Source organism: Embiotoca jacksoni, unplaced genomic scaffold, assembly GCF_022577435.1.
Source record: "Embiotoca jacksoni isolate LCO1_2020_lvr unplaced genomic scaffold, fEmbJac1.0.p SCAF_19, whole genome shotgun sequence".
Lineage (NCBI taxonomy): Eukaryota > Metazoa > Chordata > Actinopteri > Embiotocidae > Embiotoca > Embiotoca jacksoni.
The window spans coordinates 6590311-6610275 of NW_027185329.1; the positions used below are offsets into that span (position 1 = coordinate 6590311).

General features: G+C 40.5%; 1 protein-coding gene across 7 annotated transcripts in view; it reads left to right on the top strand.

The window, feature by feature from the left end:
- Window positions 1-19965, top strand: part of fcho1 (FCH and mu domain containing endocytic adaptor 1) — a 52203-nt gene that overhangs the window by 8226 nt on the left and 24012 nt on the right. For all 7 annotated transcript variants that reach the window (XM_069153213.1, XM_069153218.1, XM_069153215.1 and 4 more), the window contains exons 2-6: window positions 4278-4328; window positions 15825-15916; window positions 17960-18034; window positions 18853-18994; window positions 19256-19408. In XM_069153213.1, the coding sequence (XP_069009314.1) occupies window positions 4302-4328; window positions 15825-15916; window positions 17960-18034; window positions 18853-18994; window positions 19256-19408 (489 nt within the window). In that variant the 5' untranslated portion in view covers window positions 4278-4301. The remainder of the gene's footprint in view (window positions 1-4277; window positions 4329-15824; window positions 15917-17959; window positions 18035-18852; window positions 18995-19255; window positions 19409-19965) is intronic.

A 19965-nucleotide genomic window follows, 5' to 3' on the forward strand; every position in this document is an offset into this window, starting at 1 on the left:
TGTGTCGTCAGGCAGGAGAAGAGGTCAGTGTGTCTTCATTGATGAAGCTGGCTGCATTCTTTGTCTGTGTGTCCTTTAAAGAAATGACGCTCACCTCAAACCTGTGTTTGAGGTGCTGCTGTTCTGTCTCTTCAGGCCCTTCTGCTTATTTATCTGTGTGTGTGTGTGTGTGTGTGACTCTCTGACTTGTCACACATAATCATTTACGTAGCATCAAAAATGAGGGTTGATTAGTTGTGATTAAACATAAACAGCCTGGCCGGCAAACAGGATTACAGGACGGTGATAACAGGCATTCATTTTTAATGCTGCTGACATCTAATTTGGAAACAAGTCTCAGAATAGCATACTTGTTCTTCTTTACTTTTTATTCCAAATGTTTTTTGTTCTTCATTTTGCATTTTCCAATAATCTCACCACATGTTTTATGATTTCCGCCCAGAGCAACACCAAGTAAAGACTGTTACTGCCTGTTTTTGTTTTTTTTGCTGCACTGCCTCAGAGTCCCTGAAGACTCTTTCTTTTCTGTGACCTTTTCTTTTTTTTCTTTTCTTTTTTTTTTATCTTTAAGAGCAGCTTTTAGGTTCCCTGATTTACTGCATGAGAAACATCTGCTCCTTTTTGAATTTGGTCACATTTCTGGGAACAATCCTTGAAGATGATACAAAAGCTAAAAAAAAATAAAAATAAATGAAGAAGGTAATAAAGTAGGATGGATAATATTGAGGAAATGATGCTTTGACAAAGATGGGGATGTGCAGCGACCAGAGAGTAACTGAGTCAGTTTGTTTTTGGGATTACAGATACAGAAGTCTGTGTCAGACATTTCTCTTTGCTGGTATCACTTTATCTCTGTAACAGTGACTAGAAACTGATTTTCTAAGAATCTTGGTTCACCTGAATTAACTTCTTCAGATGCAAAATTGAACCACAAAATCATTTGTCGTGTTTATTTATCTGCTGTCACTACAGTTTTTGAAAACAACTTGCGGTTAACATAAGAAATAAAAATGTTTCTGACAAATTGGCCCATTTTTGTCTTAAGGTAGTATTCAGAATAACATTGATTCAGCTGTCTGCCAGTCAAGTTTAAACATATCAACATTCAGGGAAGACCTGCTTACTACGTTATTGGAAAATTGAATTTTCTCATTTTTATAAGAATAATATATAGCTGTCTGAATAATCAGTCACCACAGCAGATCTTTAGTGTGATGCACTGAGGAAACTCAAAATGATGAAGCCTGAAAGTGTCCCCTGTCCGTGTTTCTGTTCGGGGTGTTTATGATTCAGTGTCAGTCCGTTGATATTTGCCGTTGTGGTTCAACTATATGTGCTTAGGGACACACACACTGCAAGAACCGAATTTGTGCCGACGTATAATTTCTGAATAAAAAATGATCTTGAGCACGAGAAATCAAGGTCACAGCGTGTCCCACTTCTTCTCGGGGCCTCGTTTGCCTCCGAGCTGATTTCAGCTGAACGTCTAGTTGGAACCAGATGGAGAATGCTGGATGTCAGCTACTTCTATACATCCCACTGTGTCCCACATGGGGTCCTGACGCACACCTCGCTCTCTGTGTCTTTGTGTGTCTGGATTCTGCTGTGTCAAAACTGAGAGGATTAGAGCAAAAATGGCTAATTAGCTCAGATCTACAGTATGTTACAGTATGGTACACCAGTCTCCCCCCTCCATCATGGTGCGTCTGTTTTTTATCTGCTGTCCTCCCTGTGCCCCCCTTTCTGCTTGCATGAAAACCATCTGGTGGTTTGGTCAGGATCACAGCCACTGTATGGGTATTTAGCCATGGAAATCTGCCCAGGCAGCATTTATTAGTAGTGAGTTTAAAATGTTTACCGTTTGAAATTTCAGAAAAAAACATTACTTTTAATTTAAGTAATATTGTTAAGATGGTTTTTAAATGGTATGGGTGGGGTATAAACTCAAATGATTGAAGTACTGATGCTATCTCAATGTTTCATCATTGCACATATTGCATTTTTCCATTAGATACCAGTGATGGATAACCTGAAGTCCAACCAATCAATCAGCCCACTGTAAAGACAAAATGTAATCTGTTGCTTACCAAACCTTTGGTGATAACCCTGGAATTATACAAATCAGGAATGATCCAGCACAATAAATTAATATATTTTAAGTTTAAAATACTTCATGCCAACAGGTTTGACCACATGTTGTTGTGCACAGAATTGTAAATTTTGTAACTAATCTGACAAGGTTTTTCATGCATGCAAAAACAAATTTTAATAAAGTATTTTGTTGTTGTTCTTTAATTATGGCGGTTTAAAGTTAACAATTTGGAAAACTATGACGGGATCATATTATCATGACGCAGTTTCACTGGAAATCAAGAAAAGTTTACATTGATTTATCACGGTGTCCGGCTGCTCTACAATATTTCTGTATTTCTCTCCCTCCTGTGTCGGACTGTCCTGATCTGCCAAACCGAAAGCTGTCTGCAGGGCCTCCAGTCCCACTGCTGAGCTAATTAACAAAGTGTGAGGTGTGTCACGTGTGTGTACGTACGTGTGTGTAGGTCGTGCTGTTTTTGTTTCTACGCGTGTTCCTGCTGCCTGATGCCAGGTCACCAGGCCAGAGCAGAGTCTGTGCCAATACAGGGAAAGGGCTGTTGTCAGCACACGCACACGCACACGCACGCATACTTGGCACAATTGTAGATAACAGTAACCCAGTATGAGGGCAGCCCAGGGGAGACACTTGCCACATTATGGATTCTCTTGGAAAGGACAGGACCAGATTCCAGTGTTTTTGTGTGTGTTTCTTTAACGTGTGTGTGTGTATGTCTGTGTGCGTGCGTGCATGCTCAAGGGGGTCAAAAGGTGTATGTTCAGCTGCTGCCGCTGCTGTGTATTTCCTGCTGCCACCAGCCAATTAAAAATGCCTCACTCATGAAAACACCAGGCCAAGTCAAACCTCAAAGGTTAAGGAGGTATGTTTTATTTTTGTATTTATCTATTTTCTGGATAACACGGCGCTCTGTTGTGTTATGATGTTATTTTCCCGTCCGTGCATACATGGAGTGTGTTTGGTAGAGTCGCAGGGTGCATGTCATTAACTCGGCATGGTTGCCCCTACACAAGACCGTCTGTGTGCTTATGCCTGGTTTAATTAAAGAAAGTTTAATGAAGACATTATCTTATAAATTCTTTCACAATTCACGTTGTGAAAATGTGTCATTGACAAAATGAGGTCAATGGAAGTCAAACAAAAACACGTCTGAGGGGTGATTTTGGATTCACACAGCATATATTCAGGTGACTAACAAAATAATCTTTTGTTTAATGCAGGTTCCGTGAGGAAGGAAATACCTTTAAAAATGTTTTGTGGGCAGAAACACTAAATGTTAACTTTTATGATCCACCTGAACAGAAACAAGGATTTCTGTGACTGTTACATAAATTCATACTACAATATAATAATTCCATAGTGGAAACCAACTGTAACATCACCCATTGGTTTGTGAGCTTTCGTTTTTGAAGCCTCGAATCTGGCATTTTGCCTTTCGTCATCTTGGTTTTTTGGAGCTGGAAGTGACCATCATCCAAGGGGACACTACGCCCACCCACTGCAAACCTGACTGCACCCCGGGCATGTCAATCAAACAGCAGTATATCATGTTGTTAAACAAAGTGGCTGCTAGAAAGAATATTGTACTGTAAAAGCAGCAGTAAGAGTGATTTTATATGATAAATGCAGATTCTGAATGAGCCGATCATGGCTGAGTACAGCATCTATCTGTTCCACCAGCGCCGATCATCTCCTTGGTGGTGTCCTCCGTCTCCTCTGCCTTCGTTCCCTTCATCGATCTCCCCCATCTCCCCTGTCACTCCTCCTCCTCCCTCCTCCCTCCTCCCTTCCTCAGCTCCATCCATCCTCTAAGTTTATCCTTTGAAGTCATTTGTTAAGCTCCTCTCCACTTACCCTCCCCGAGGAGCTCCCTTCCTCCACCGAAGGTGTCTCAGGAGTTTTTACAAAGCCAGGACTCTCCAGAAGCTTGTTTAAAGTGCAATTTGCTGAGACTTTGATTCTGTACTTTATTGTCAAGGGAGCAGAGAAAAGGTTAAAAAAATAATTACATCTTTCAGACTGTTACAGGAAACCCAAAAGCCATCCTTGAGGCCTTTCTCTCCATCACTTGCACTGTAGAAAATAGAGGTCAGACAGCCTGAAAAAGAAATATCTTGACATCAGCCTTTTCTCTAATGCAGCTCTTCTTTTTTTTTCTTTTTTCCAGATTGCTGTGAACCTCTGAGTGACAATGGCCTTCTTTCAGAACAACTTCTGGGTAAGTGTCTTGATAACACCGGAAAAAGAGTCTGTATAATGATGCAGGACACCTGCATACGATGGTTACATTAATCTTTTAACGGCCTCTTATAACTTATTCACCAATTATAGCTGAATCACAGCTACGAGTCACTTCATTTATATTCTTGGTGGATGGCTCGGCATCCCGCTCCCAGTTGCTTTGTCAGGTACAAACAGGAAGTGTTTGCTAACAATAGAGATCAATCTTGTATTCAGACCTCTGCTTATTTCTGACACATAGAAAGCCATCTCGTTCAGATTATTCTCGTAGGCAGAGATAATGTCAGCTGTGTGATGGAAATTACTTTTAAATTGCGGTTATTATGTCATGGAAATTCGTGACCTTTAAATTGATTTGATAAACCTGTTTGGCACGTAGCAGGTGGTACATTGTCTAGTTGTTTCTTAGGCCAATTGATATCCGAGTTTCATTACCAGTATCTCAACAATACATAAAACCCTCACGGTCTGATCAAAGCTTAGATTCAGACCCCTGGCCTGTTTGTGTTTCAAAAAAGACAACAACTGTACAGACAATAGCTGCAAGATTGCGAGCAACAGATGCGACGATCATTTCTGTGTGTTAAAACTCACCAGAAATCCCAACTTTGTTATTTTCCTTCAGCCTTCCTCCTCTTGTATTTCTTTCTGGATTTATGATGAAGATCAATAAAACCTCAGGAAGTTTAAATTTTAAACTCAAGATGAAACATTTTAACTGGATGCGTCTTTGTGTTGATTCACATCTTCAAAATGATTTTGAATGCAAGAGCTAAAATTGAACCTGCGGTGAGACTCTGATGAAACTTGTCACTTCAACTTTTTACATTTGACACTTTTGGATAGTTGAAGGCAAAGACAGATATTAGTCGAGACTAAGAAAGCGCCATGGTTTGATTCTGACCTCTAGTGTCTGTCTGCTTGTGTGAATTACAATTTTATAAACACAAAATCTGGGTGTCACACCAATACTCTCGGGGAATATTAGAAACAAATTTCAACAATAGACAACAGTAGACCCCAGCTAACTGTAAAGTTGCGTTGAACCATCGCCTTTCTAATGCGGAGTCATCAGAAGCCTCGCAGAGAAAACATGTGTTAGATTCCTTTAGATTTTACAAGTGTACCAAAAAATAGTAACATGACATGGAAATGTGACTTAATTATGGCCTAATTAGCTTCATTTTTGCAATACTTAATGGCCTCATTAGCAGCTTTAGGCAGATGTGGACAGCAGAGGAGCAAGACTCTCTTTCATCCCGCCAACACCTCCCTGATCCTCCGGTGACTCTGTCAGCTGTTCCCCTCCATCATCACTTTCTCCTCTCTGCTCCGTCCCTGCACACCTCATGCATCTATTTCAGGTGTGCCCTAATTCTTCTGCTTTACCTTTTCAGACTGAGAAAAGTCCTCAGTAATAGTTTTGGCATGTTGAACTAAAATTACACACTTAGCTCAAATCATGAAATGGTTTTAGGACATTGAAGGCTCTTTTCTGGAAAGTATTTTTGAACTTTTTATGTAGGTTTAAACCTGCGATAAAGGTGAGGAGGAGTTGCTACCTGTAGATCATTCCCTGTACATCAGAGTACAACAGCCAGGGATATCTCAAACATCTCTGGTCTGCTTTTATCTGAATGATGGTCGGTCTTTGGTTCGTTGTCCAGCGTATTTAAAAAAATAAATAAATATATATATATATATACGCTTATGTGTTTCCCTCCCAGCCTGCTTTCAGACTCAAGTATCTGTGTAATACAAATCAACCCTTTAGTTAATTAGCCAGCACGGCCGCTTGGGAAGGAGTCACACACAGAGACTCGTCTTGTTTGGCTCAAGAACATTCACAGCCGCTCACAAAGCCTCCTCATGGCACGCTGTCCTTTTCCATTTACTATATAAGAGCTGTGCTCATGGGCCACAGAGGGAAGCCCATCAGCTGTAATTAAGTACATCCTCAGCAAATTAAGGCGCTGCTAAGTCTTAGGAACAGAATTTGTGTCTCCGTAAGGATTGGTCCCGCTCGGTTATTCTGGGAATTTGAATCAAAATAGTATTTCCTTTAGAGGAATTACAAAAATATTTTTTTTTCATATATGATTAGGGGAAGTATTTTTTCAGCATGCTCTGATTGACTTCAGTGTTTCTCAGATGCATGATCCCTGTCCCTCAAACTGCTTCTAGTCCAAGCTGAAGCACCAATCCACAGTTTCCCTCAGGAATTGGATTGAAAGATGGTTTCCTGATGTTACGATGTGCTGCTCTGAGTAATTTATGCAATGAAAGTGCTTGTTGTGATCGATTAGCCAATCACCTGTCAGCCTCCTATCAGTGTAATTACTGAATGTACAGAACCTGCATAAAAAGTGAACTATTTTCCTTCATTATTATGTGCTGCAGAAAACCACACATTTAAGCCAAGTCAGCATGTGACCAGGGCCCCGGACTCAAAAGGCTCCAGTTTCACTGTGTGGCACTTTTAGGCTTGGGATAATTTGATTAACTGAAAATATACATATGGGGATATGTTTCCTATAGCATTATATAAACTGCAGTGATAAGGATTAGGGTTGTAAGATTCCACTGGATTTTATTCTTGCATGGAGCAGATTACTAGAATAACATATGTTTAAGCAAATTACTACAAACTCACTGACATGCAGCAAACATGAAAGTGTAGGGGTATTGATTAGTTTTAGGGTTCTTGGTGAAAAACGGTGAGTGTCATTATTTTGCTGCCTTCTCCAATATACCTCGTGGCATCTGGTGGCCCTCAGCTTCAAGCAGGGCCGTAAACAATGATTGGCATCACTGTCAGTTAATCTGTTGATTATTTTCTTGATTAGTAAATGAGTCTCTTAGTTTGTTAAATATATATACTGTATATCAAAAGAAGAAAATTCTCAGACCTTGAAATTTGTGTTGTTTTCTCTGACCAGCAGTCTAGAAACAAAAGATGTTCTGTTTATGATCATATGACCAAAAAAAAGCATAAAATCTTCACATTTATTTGTAAACAGTTAAGGACGGGCACTTTTGATTAAAATAACAACTCAAAGTGTTGACCAAGTACATTTTCTGTTGAGCTCAATCGATTAATGGAACTTACTGCAGAAACACAGTGAGGTGTTTCTGAGGTTGCACTGGTTTAAAAAAACGGAATAAAAGATATAGCTGATATAACTCAATGGAGACACTGTGGTTAGTACCTTGACTGCTTCACTCACACAGTAGCCTCCTTTTGTTTGGGTTTTACTTGTTGGGAAAAAAATGACACGATATCATCAAGATAGACAGAAGGATTGTCTTCGGTGGTGTACAGTACAGATGCACAAAGTCAGTCTGCATGTTATCGAGATAGATTTAAATGAATTATTTCAAACTGTAAAGGTCAACGTATTATTCAGTTCTGGGTGTACAATGTACAAAAAACTTCTATCGCCCCTTTTTAAAGATGGCTGCTTCTTTCCCAGCAGATACTGTGTTGCACAGAAACACCGCCCAGTGGCTTTTTATTATTGCCTGCGTCTCAGTTTAATGATGCCAGCATTGCTGCCCTCCCCTCTCATCGAGTCCTGTGGTTTTCTCTCGGGGTGAAGCACCGTAAACACACACGGAAAATCGGTCTCCTTTCCATGTTTCCATGTTTCTTTCCCTCCTTCAGACTTCTTCCTTGATTTTATCTCTCCTCCTGTCTCGGCTCTCTTCCTTCTGTCCTTGCTTTCGGTCTTTCTCAGTTTGTTCGTCCTGGTTCTGTGCTTTGCCAAGGCACATTACGAGCCAAGATAGATCAATATAAACGTTGCTAAATTTGTGTTCCCGTGTGTGAAAAAGGCAGAATACGGAGGAAAATAACTTTGCAACACGAAATGATTGTGTAGCGTTTGGGGTGGGTAAAAAAAAAAAAAAAATCCATCAACCATTTTGGTTCGAGTGAAGAATTAAATCGTTTTTTTTAAAAACTTATGTAAAGGTAAATATTACTATCACGATTTAAACTTGCATATACCTTGACAGGATATAGATACATTATTCCAGGAACTATCCATGTTTCTATCTTTCCTCTCTCAGCAGGGAAAATGAGAAATCTTGCAGACTTGCAAAAGGTTGACTTTTCTCAGACTGACTCAACAAATCAGTCATCAGCCATCAGTGATGTTGGGCTGCTGCTACCTGCTCCTGATGTTATTGACACCTCTCTGCTGTGGCATTGTTCATTCTGCTCAACCTGCCCGGTCAGCAGGAACACTTTCTGTGAGTCAGCGAAAAACACTCAGCCTCGCTAATGGACCGGCCAGCAGCCTGCTAGGACGGCTTCATGCTGTAGTGTCTGACGCAGGCGGTGGAAAATGTCCGCCTTACTTTTGACAGCAGCTTGATGTACAGTGAGGCAGCTGCGTTATGTTGTGCACCGAACTGGATCTTGTGAAATGTGCGGTTTGACGAGTCACTTGCCGCCTGTAATAATTGCTGTGAAAGAAAGTACATTTTTTTGTCATTTACCTGTGATAACTGTCATAATTTTGCCGCCCCCCCCCCCCCCCCCCCCCCCTTTAAAACATGTTGACTGGGCAACAAAAAATATTGTAATTGTAATAGCTGACATTACTGGAGATGCCTGAATACAAACAAAAAACAGACACTTATAATACCCTGAGTGAAATGTGTCTAAAACCAGCAGCAAAATCTTCAAGCAGAGATCCATTTGATATTCTTTTCTTATTAACACCTGTGCCACTTTATCTTGCAGGTTTATTTCGCTTAAAGATACACCTAAGCATAGTAAAGTATATCCAACAATGGGGATAGTATTTCTCTCAAATAACCAAACATAAGTGCACAGATTTATTTTATTGTACCACCTCTAAATAAGTCCTTTGGATTCTGGCTGAGTGCACGATGACCTTTTAGAAGTTGTTGTTTTTTTTTGACGCAGGAGAGCAAACCTGAAGAAGCTGAAAACAAAACACCACATTAAATCCAAAAAAGTGTCAAATCTCATGCAGAAAGTGAAATCTTATTTTGTGCAGTCAGATGTTAACATCATGGACAAGCATCCACACAGATTAGAGCAGCTGTGCAAAGACCTGCAATATTAACGTGACCTTCATATTCAATACTAGTTACAGACTGTTGCTGTCCTTAAATGTAAAGTGATATATGCTAAGAGTGGTTCATAGCAGCAGTTTTTGATATTATTATATCTGCAGAGCCTGAGCTGCTTTGCCTCATGTTCTGCTCTGTAGTCCCACCTGTGTTTGATACGACTGAAGGACTGTGTTACGGAGCAGGAATGTAGTCAGACATCGGATCCTCTCCAACAGACTGTAAAGGCAGATTTGACCATTAGCCAGAACTAAGGACACAGTTCTAGATGTTGCCAGAGAAAGAAGCACTTTATTAGAAAGTCAAAGCCAAGCTGAGCAACACTTCGCTTTCCCGGTCCTACACGCAGTATGTTCAAATTCTAGCAAAACAAAAGAAGTGTAGAAGTGCAGTGCAGTAGGAATAATATAACAGGAAAAACTACTTTATTTTATCATTGGCGCCGTCAACTGTAATCCTGCATCCACTATGCGTACATTTTCTTTATGATTTAGTTTTTTTGGAAAATATACATTCTTGAAAATCAAATTGTGAGAACAGCAGATCCTGTCTTGTGTTTTGGCTGCACTTATTAAATGCCGTTATGATGCAGATAGGTTGATTTCAAGTTTTCTGAGGGTGTTGTGTCGGTAACTTGAATCAGTTTGTCTCTTCCTCTCTCACTCGCTCGCTTCGTAGACGTGCAGGCTGTCTGCTGCAGAGTAACTGTGATTGGCCCCGGTCGCATCCATTTTTCTTGGACACCTCCCCTCCCAATTACCAGCAGCCACTCTTCCATCATAACTTCAAAATAATGCAACCAAGTTAAATAGATGTTGGTAATTTTGATTAAACATGCAGTTCTGGAAAATTTCAACATAGATAAATTAAATTAGCATACATAAAATATAAGCTGTGACTCATAAGTGAACCATAAGTGCACAATGTGGGAAGGTGAAATAGATACCCGTTATAGAATTTGACGGTGACCATAGAAAACTCGAAACATAAATGTGTTGCTGCACGAGTTAGCCTGCAGCTGCAATTACAATTTGGAAGAGATAAGTTTTACTAACGATGGTGTAACGCTATACAGTACTCGTTAGGATAATTTGAAAAAAACAGTCTACCGAGCTGCCGGGCAAATTGTGTGCGTACATTTGAAATGTAATCCTGCCGGTGCCTCTTAATAGTCTGACTCGCCCGACTATTCCAGGCAACATTCTCCTCCTATTCCACTATATTTGTGCATTACCGTTTTTCTCTCTTTCAAAAGAGGAATCCAAGAAGGATTTGGCCATTTTAATATCCGGGCTCGCCTCCCCAAAGGACACTGTCACTGCTTCATGGGCCTAGCACTACCCATAACAATTGTGACAGGTTCAAGGAAATACCAACAAGCCAGTGTTTTTTTGTGAATGATAGTTTTTTTTGTTTTTTGTTCACTTGGGATGTTGTAGAAGAGGTTTTGATGAACTGCACTTTGTGTGTGTTTTCAGAGTTAGAAAGTATAAACAGTTTTTACACAGAATCCATCCATCCAACTGAAGTCTACTTTACCATACCAGTCTGTTCTTTTTGTACGATCTGGTGCCTCTTTTAGAGCACTAAAGGAAGTTATTTGTTTTTTTATATTTGAAAGACATTTTGTTCTGGTTTTGGAAAATAGAATTAGGAGAAAGTCAATGTTTATAAAACACAAGATATATTTGAGGTTTGAAAATTGACCAGTGAGTAGTGCATTGATCCGGTTAGGGGAAAGAGAGGTCCATGTTCATGTTTGAGGAAAGAGACAGCTGTCTTTGTGTCTTGCTATACCACAATGAGGAAGTATTTAGATTTGTAGGTATAACTGAGGTCATTTCAACTTGTTTTAAGGATAAAAATTATTTGTGAAAGTTCTCATAGTCCATTTGTGATCAACAGCACAAGTCAGATGATTAAGATGCAGAGGAGGATCTTTTATTTGTTGACGTGAAGCAGCTTTGAAGAAGGCCCCGAGCTTTCCTCACTGTCTGTAATTTGTTTCATAGAAGCCTGAAGGGAAGTCTGAAGATGTGTGTGTGATTAGAATCAAGTGAGAGCAGTTAAAAAACTCTAACACAGACTCACACATGCACAGATGAAGCAGTGGTTAAGGGAGAGAAATGTGTCTGCTGGTTCAGACAGTATAGAATAAGTAAATAAATGATGTTTTTTTAAAATGTTTCTCTTTTATCAGTTTTCTCAATACATTCGCAGGTAATTGCCCACTAGTGGAGGAAACAGGCTTATAAGGTTCATATTCTTTTATAGTGAAGCTTTTAAAACATTTGTTATAACAGAGAAAACTCATCAGAGTATTATCACATCCGCTGAGGCACATTATTCCTACAGCAGCAGCTCTGAACCTCAAAGATCTTCAGTGCGGTCACCGTGTTCATGAAATCTGAGAAGGTTTTCTGGAACAAATTGATATCAATGGTCTACAAAGCCTTCGATCCTTATTAAATTACCTGACCTGATAGTGAACTTTTTAACTGCATGGAAACGGTTTGGCATCAGAAAGCTGTAGGTATAACAATACTGTAAATGCTTCTGAAAATGATTCTGTGCAGTGTGCCAGACTTTTAAATGGGTCGTGCTTTTACTGCTGCCTGAAGTGAGGTCTATTAGAAACGGCAGATGATTAACATATAAACAATAAAACCACTTCATTAAAATCAAACAATAGTTTTGGTCCTCATGATCTCAAAAGAGCAAACTCAGTCTTAGATGAAGAATAATACATGAAATGTTCAAATTTTCTGACACTAACAAGATTAGTTTAAAACGGAATAAATTGTATTATTCAAAATTTGTTAGAATGATATAGAATACAACTCGTGTAAGCCTTCAGTGTCTCCACCAATCAGCTGCTCGGACTCCTAGTTGAACCTGAACGTTGACCCCCGAAGAACTTTTCTAAGTCTCGGGTTTGCCTTCATAAAAAGTGATGAAAAGTGTGTTAATATTTTTTTTGCTTTGAGACCTGAGAGTGACAATCATTACACCTGTTAATAAACCTCTAAAGTCCTTGTCCCAGATCAGTTTGGGAAAAAACTGGAGATCTTAACAACTTAACAGACCAGTGCTGGAATGTAATTTACTGAGATGAAATGATCATTTTCCTGCAACACAACCCTCTTTAACAAATTTGAGCAGATCCCCCACTGCCTTCAGTGATCCACTAACTCTTAATGAGAAAGTTGTCCACGTACAGATTTTACACTTCCCCATAAACCTCCCCCCTTCCCGCTCCTTTCTTCTCCCCTCCCATCACTCTCCTCATTGTCATGGTAATGGACTCCATCATGCGTAACCAAAACGGTCAACTAAATTGAAGAAAAAGAGATCAGCAAGAGGGGAGAGAAGAGAGGGAGTTTGCATATATCAGACATGAGGGATTTTCATTCACTAAAGGCTTAAGGAATAAATTATGGCACTTGAAGACACTTGAAGACGAAGTCAGCGGGTTTGCAGATCTCTCGTAACGTGTCTCGGCATGACTCAACGTGCATCTCTCATCTGGTTAGACGCAAACAGGACTGTAGTGTTCAGGCAGTGAGGACAGACCTGTCAGTGCGGTCTCACCTTAGTTCAGTTAAAGGTGTGTTCCCCTACGGTGAGCCACATGAGACAGGAGATTGAACTGTTTTGGCTTGTAAGTATTTCACCCATGGTAATGCATCTTTTTTTATGTAAGTTTTTCATTGATTTGTAAACATCAGAATCAGTGTTAGAAGATGAGGATGGTACTCAATAGTTTTATTATTGTCAACAGTCCCAAAATAAAAGCACTGATCTGTTTTCTATCTCTTAATACTTTCAAAATATTCTGGATTCATACTGAATACATGCATCTTCAAAAAACAGGTTAGAAATACATGATTACTAAATGACCAAAACTGTGAAATGTTGTTAACCATTTCCAGCTGCTGATTGATGGCGTTTGTCGTTCTCATGAATATTTACAGCAGCAGGAAGTCGGATGCGTAGATTTCACAAAATAATCTACAGTGCCTGTATTCATTGTAACAAACATGTCATCCAGTACAACCATGTGGCTCGAGCGCTCAATAGTTTCGGGTGAACGATTGAGCTTTTAGCACAGCAATAAGCTTTATGATGCTCTAGGTGAATGGACGGTAATTATTATTAGGATCAATATGTGGTTGGTTTTCGTCTTTTGATGGGAGTTGTTAACAATAACAATAATAATTGACAGGCAACTCTTTCTACGGCTGGGTATCCGACATCAGTTCTTTTATGACACCAATATGGGGTTAACGGTGCGCATTTTTAGTCAGTCTCTCTTGAAATGCATTCATATTGTTGCATTAATTGTGCACAGAAAAAGAAACAGAAATAGATTGGTCAGCGTGAAGTTTACAAAGCTATTGAGCCATCCAACAAGCTGCTCTGATGAAGCGTCCCGAGAGCTTTACTTGTGTCAAACCTGGAGAATGTGACAGTGGAATAAACTTAAACTAGCAGTGGTATATAGAAAGTCAGAAACTACTTCCTCTCTGTAAAGAGACTGTATGATGATGGAGACTTTATGAGCAGCTGTCCTGACGAGACTGTTATCATTGAACCCTGTGTTTTTTACGCCCGTAACAGTCTGCTAGCAGTGGTGCACAGGTGCTGTGGAGAGGCAGGTGTGTTTCTGTGTGTGTACGTGTGTGTTTTGAAGGCTTAAACTGGCAGCTCGCCTTTCTGAGCAGAAGGTCGAGTTTCAACAGAAAGCATCTGTCAACTGCAACGAAGAGACAAAACCTAGAGACAGTAATGGTCATCCTTTGAATAGAGCAGTTAATAAACAACACTGTCGGACATGCAGAAGGCCCATTCACTGTTAATAAACAGCTAATGTCAAAGCAGTCAGCTGTTTTATTATCATACAAAAACCCTGTCATTTGTTAAAAAGATAAGAAAATAGGATGTTCTGTCTGTCTTTTAGCCTACTTTAAATAAAGTTATTTCAAAGCAGTGACGTGTTTATTTCAGGATGATGTAACTAACCCCCAACATGCGCAGCCTTATTTTCAAAATTGTGATGGATGATGATCTTTTCCCTTTGTATTGATTATTTGATTGATCAAGTACTTTTTTCAGTGGACCAGAGATCCTGAAACTTTATTAGACAGGAAATAAAAAACTACCAATCACCCTCATGGATAATGCAATAATCATTAACAAATATTGTTACAAGTAAAAAAAAATTCTGTCCACTTTAGCGCGTGGATGCTTATTCTGTGTTGAGAATGTGTTGATGTCAGCAGCGCCGCCGCCGCAGTGAATGACTTTGCCGGAGGTTTTCTGTCTGGTTTTGTGTCATCAACCTGTCTGCACCTCCCAAAACAAGTGTTTCTCTTCCCGCTCGCTGGGAGTCGAGAGCTCCGGCTGTGTCTCTGCTTTTTATGCCCGCTATGTGGTGCATGTGCGTGTGCGCATGTGTGTGTGTGTGTGTGTGCGCGTGTGTGTGTTACTGGTGACCCTTCTTTGGCATTCCAGCCATTCCCCTGGTACCTGGGAACTGCTCTGTTCTCCTCCAGCGGGGGTATTTTTAGGTCCCGAGAAGCAGCTGTGTGTGTTTCTGTCTGCGCCTGCAGCCCGGCCGTCTGTTCACTGGAAAAATTTGGTGAGGCTGAATGTTCGATGCAGCCTGTCTGCAGCACTGCTGCTGCTTCCGGCACCGTCAGATTTAGACAGACTTAAGCTAAGACAGGTGTAGGTTTGTATAATTACAACAGTGACGGGTGTGAGGTGGTGATGTCGTCTCTGTTAAATCTGCTTCGCTGCAAGGTTGGCAACTTTTAACCCAGTTCTGTGGTTTTCTCACATTTTAATAGTACCGAGTCATGTTTGGCCCTGAGGTTTTCATGCTCGACAGATGAACAACAGACACGGAGTTAAGTTCCAGCGGATGTGCTGCAGCAAGAGGTGTGCTGGTGTGGAAGGCTTAGGTGTGATTTTAAATGCATCCTGGATGGACGGCCAGTTGCACCACAAGAATGTATAGAAAGAAGATCTTAAATAAGCACAAGAAATCAATCGAGCACTAAATGTTAAATTTTTTTATTTTGACAGCGATCATGTGAACATGAAAATTGTTGCTCACTGGTGATATTTTTCTTTCTCAATTAGAGGTGGAGAAAAGATGATAGAGCGTAGTGTTATATCATTTGTTTTGTTTGTTGAGCCTTTCAGGAGACACCGACGTCTTCAGAGGAATATCATCACAAATAAAGATACTGAAGCAAACTCTCTTTGACTTTATACTGTTGCTTTGCCGTTTGGTGCTAACAGACTGTGTGTGTGTGTGTGTGTGTGTGTGTGTGCGCGTGTCTCATTTGTACCTCGGCAGGGGGAGAAGAATGCCGGCTTTGACGTGCTGTATCACAACATGAAGCATGGCCAGCTGGCAACCAAGGAGCTAGCCGAGTTTGTCCGAGAGAGGTAAGGTTTGCGTGTATTTGTGAATATGTGTGTGTGGGAGGTGGCGGGTAGTGATGGGACTCGGGTGGAGGAGAAACTCTACGTTCTTGACTCCTCTGCGTACTCCGAAGGAGAGATGGGAGATTGCGCCAAGGTTGCGTGAAATGCTCGACGATTATAAATGAAGGGTTTAGGATTTCATCTCCCGCTGCATCTAACAAGGTGTTGGTGATTTATGCCGTTTCAAAGCTCTGCCAGCAGAATGTGGAGAGAACACTTAAACAGGTGTCTCTTTGTTTGAGCGGCTTCAGACATCTGTCTCTGCTCTGACCTTTAACCCCTGTCCTCTACTTTTAAAGAGACTGACACTGTATTTGGTTGACCTCTGAGCTTCCCGCAGTACACACGTGTATCTTTTTCGCCTGTGTGCCGACTGCTGGGTTTGAATTCTCTCAAACAGTTTCATCCTCCCAAAACACCTCCTCTTCAATCACAGCTCTGCCACCGTAACGAGGCGCAGCAGGCGTGTTGAATTTTGGTTTCCTCCACCTTCTTTGTTATCATCGTAAAACGCATATTTGCTGTGCAGCAGTGTGTAATTGGGACGGTCAATTACAAAACTAAACGGGTCTTCTAAATTGGATAGCTGTCATATTCAGCTTTGTCCACTAATTAGTGGTCAGCAGTGAGTACATTGAGGGCAGTAATGAGGTACCCGCAGGAGTTTGTTTCTTTCACAGCTGGAAGCGGACACACACAGAGCCCACTGTCAGCTCGGTGATATAACCCCGACGTTGATTCAGAGCGCCTGTGCACATTCCTCTCTGGGGGAAATTCGCTTATCTGCTCAGGACAGCAGCAGACAACAAATCAGCAGTCAGGAAATGAAAAAATAGTATGTGATCCTGCAGAATGAAGGCAAGGCAATTGGGTTGATAAATGTCCTCCTTCTCTCGCTGCTTCACTGAAAGCTCATTTTGATATAAGAAACACTCGGTTAAAGCACCGTAACAACTCCTCAGCCATATTCTCATTCACTGCCGTCACTACGGTACTCAGTCTGATGAAGATACGCTGAACCGCTAAGGCTGGTTAGTTGAGTCTGAGGATGGAAAGTGTCCGTGAAAATAAGATTTAGTTGACCTGACTTATTTAAGGACCAGTGATGGAGGGAACAGAGCAGAGACCAGCCTGTAGTTAGTCATTTAATCAATTAGGTGGTCTTTAGTAAGTTTCTATTTTGATAATTGATGAATCATTGAATTACGTTAACAAGTTAAAATACTTTGTTGTGTAAAAATGAGAAAAAAAAGTATTTGTCATGAGCCAGTTAAATATCTTGGTGTTATTTTTTTTTCATCAAACCCTTTGGCTGTTGACAAATAATATAAATTGATCAAATAAAAATATCCAACAATATAAATTAATATACAAAAATATATATTGAAAATATATAGATATGTCCTGTTTGTGACACAGTCGGGTCCCCAGTACAACATCAGCCTCTCTGCTCAGGATAAACAACAACAATAATACATATTCTGGTCCCCCTCAGGTTATTTGGATCAATTCTCCCTCTTTCTTCGTCTCCTGGGTCTACAAATGGTTATTAAAGTTTCATGGCCAGCCTCGTGAAACTCGTCTATTTATCATTTAAATGTGGCTTGCTGAAACAGTTGCCCATCGCTGATGAAAATTAATCTTCGTGTCACACACTCGGGTGGTGGAGGCCCAGCGTTGGGACCAAAGTAAGCTCCACATGGAGAACATAACATATGAGGCCATTAGCAGAGGCAATAGTGAGTAAGAGTGTGAGGAAGGGCTGTTGGAGTACATTACATTTACCGGTCTGACGGCTGTTTAGAGGAATTTACATTTCAGGGGATTCGCACAACATTAGTCTCCCTTGTCATGTTATTGGCAACTTCGACTTTAGTGGGGGAAACAACAAGAAAACGTGTACATCTTCAGACCTCGCACACACACACACACACCCCTGGATATCCCTAAATTAGATTTCCTGCATCAGTTCTTGTGCTCGTGTTCACATGTTTGTGTTTGCAGGGCTGCCATCGAGGAGACTTACTCCAAATCGATGAACAAACTGGCTAAAATGGCCAGCAATGGAAGTCCACAGGGGTGAGTGCCGCCATGTAAACACAGGACAGCATTACAGTAGCACGTATTCCCCAGAAGCTGTTGTTTTTGCCATTATAGATGTAATGGTCATATGGCTGCGTATGAGATAAGGATGAGTACCATCTGTATCACCACATGTCCATATTTATGATTAAAATGACATCTTCTCTGCCATTTAGACTGTGGTTTAACTCGTACGTGGTCCTCCACATTTCTGTATACATACAAAGAGATGGAAAGTGTGTCAAAAAGCACTAAACAAGGCTGACTCGTGCAAATGAGAGCAGAACAACCAATTAAAGACTCTGAAAACTTAATTGTCATCTTAATATAAATGACTCGATCCCTCATGATCACAGATGGGAAGTTTTGATTATTTGACAGATTTCTGTATTCATGTTTCTTTTTGTTCTTGTCTCATTGGTTCGAAGTGTAGTTAATATAGTTATGACAACATTATCCCGACTGCCTCCACCCCAAAGACCTTTTCAGTTGTTTTTATAGTATGTAATAATATAATAATAAAATGCTCACTGCTCAGGGGTGCCTTTGCCTGTCTTGGAATATTGACAGATGGATTTCAAACAGAAAGTATTAATGTTATTACCTATTCATTTTATTATTAAATGTTTCTTTGACTGTCTTGTTACACAGGTAAATTACAAGCTTCTATTAATTGAGCCAAAATGAAAAAGTATTTTTGGCTTGTGGAAGCTCTTTCCTTAGATGTAATTTTTCCATAGGGTGACATTTAATACTAGAATACATTTTGTGTGTGTGTGTGTGTGTGTGTGTCTGATTTTTGGTGTATTTCTCAGGACTTTTGCTCCCATGTGGGACGTGTTCAGGGTGTCCTCAGATAAACTGGCCCTCTGCCACCTCGAGCTGATGAAAAAGATGAACGATCTGATCCGGGACATCAACAAGTATGGAGACGAGCAGGTCAAAATTCACCGCAAGGTACGTATCTGAGAAGAGAAGACGTACTTTGCTACCGCCCAGACACAACACTTTGTCTTTGTCTGTGACGATGCAGTGGGTGAATATTTTCTTGCTGCTCGACCTGCATTGAGCCTCTGTCGCCCTGATCTAATTGATCTCACAGCAAATCGAATTACTGTCTTCTCCTTCGTGGTAACTGCTGCATCTGCCCTTAAAGTATGAAGTACAATGATGATGTGCACATTATGTCCATGTGTTGTCTTATTCTGTGTCACCCAGACGAAGGAGGAGATGGTCGGGACGGTGGAGGCTGTGCAGGCGCTGCAGGTTCAGAGCGGTCACCTTCAGAAGTCCAAGGAGGGTTACCACACCAAGTGTTTGGAGCTGGACCGGCTCAGGAAGGAGGGAGGACCACAGAAAGAACTGGAGAAGGTGAGCCACCACTTTTAGCTTTCATTTGACAACAATTCTGCACAAAACTGAAGCTGAATGTGTGTCCCATGAAATAAATTAGAGTTTCAGTTACACAAATTGCAAAGAAGCTGAATTTACCTGTTGTTGTTGTTTCAGGACAGCAGATAGTTTTTGTATTATTTGTTCAGGTTTTAAGATGACCACCTGAGATTTCTGCTTCTGCCTCAGTATAATGGAAGTGAATAGTATTCAGTTTGTGGTGCTAATTGCATAAAAGACATTTTAAAAACTTCTGCAGTTTCAGATAATTTACAGACTCTCAAAGTTTGAACTGCTCTATCTTAAGTTTTTCAGGTCATGTTTGTATAATGCACGAGTGCGGTTCGGTCTACCTTCAGAGACATTTCTGAAGAAATAGTGCCTTTGAAAACTTTGGCAACATAATTTAATATTCTGGAAGGATCGATCCTTCAAACTAAAGACATTAATTATTTCTAAGAGGTTGTTGAGGGCTTCATGATGCAATATAAATGTTTACAGCTGATATTAACTAAATAGGAAAAATGTGAGTGTGT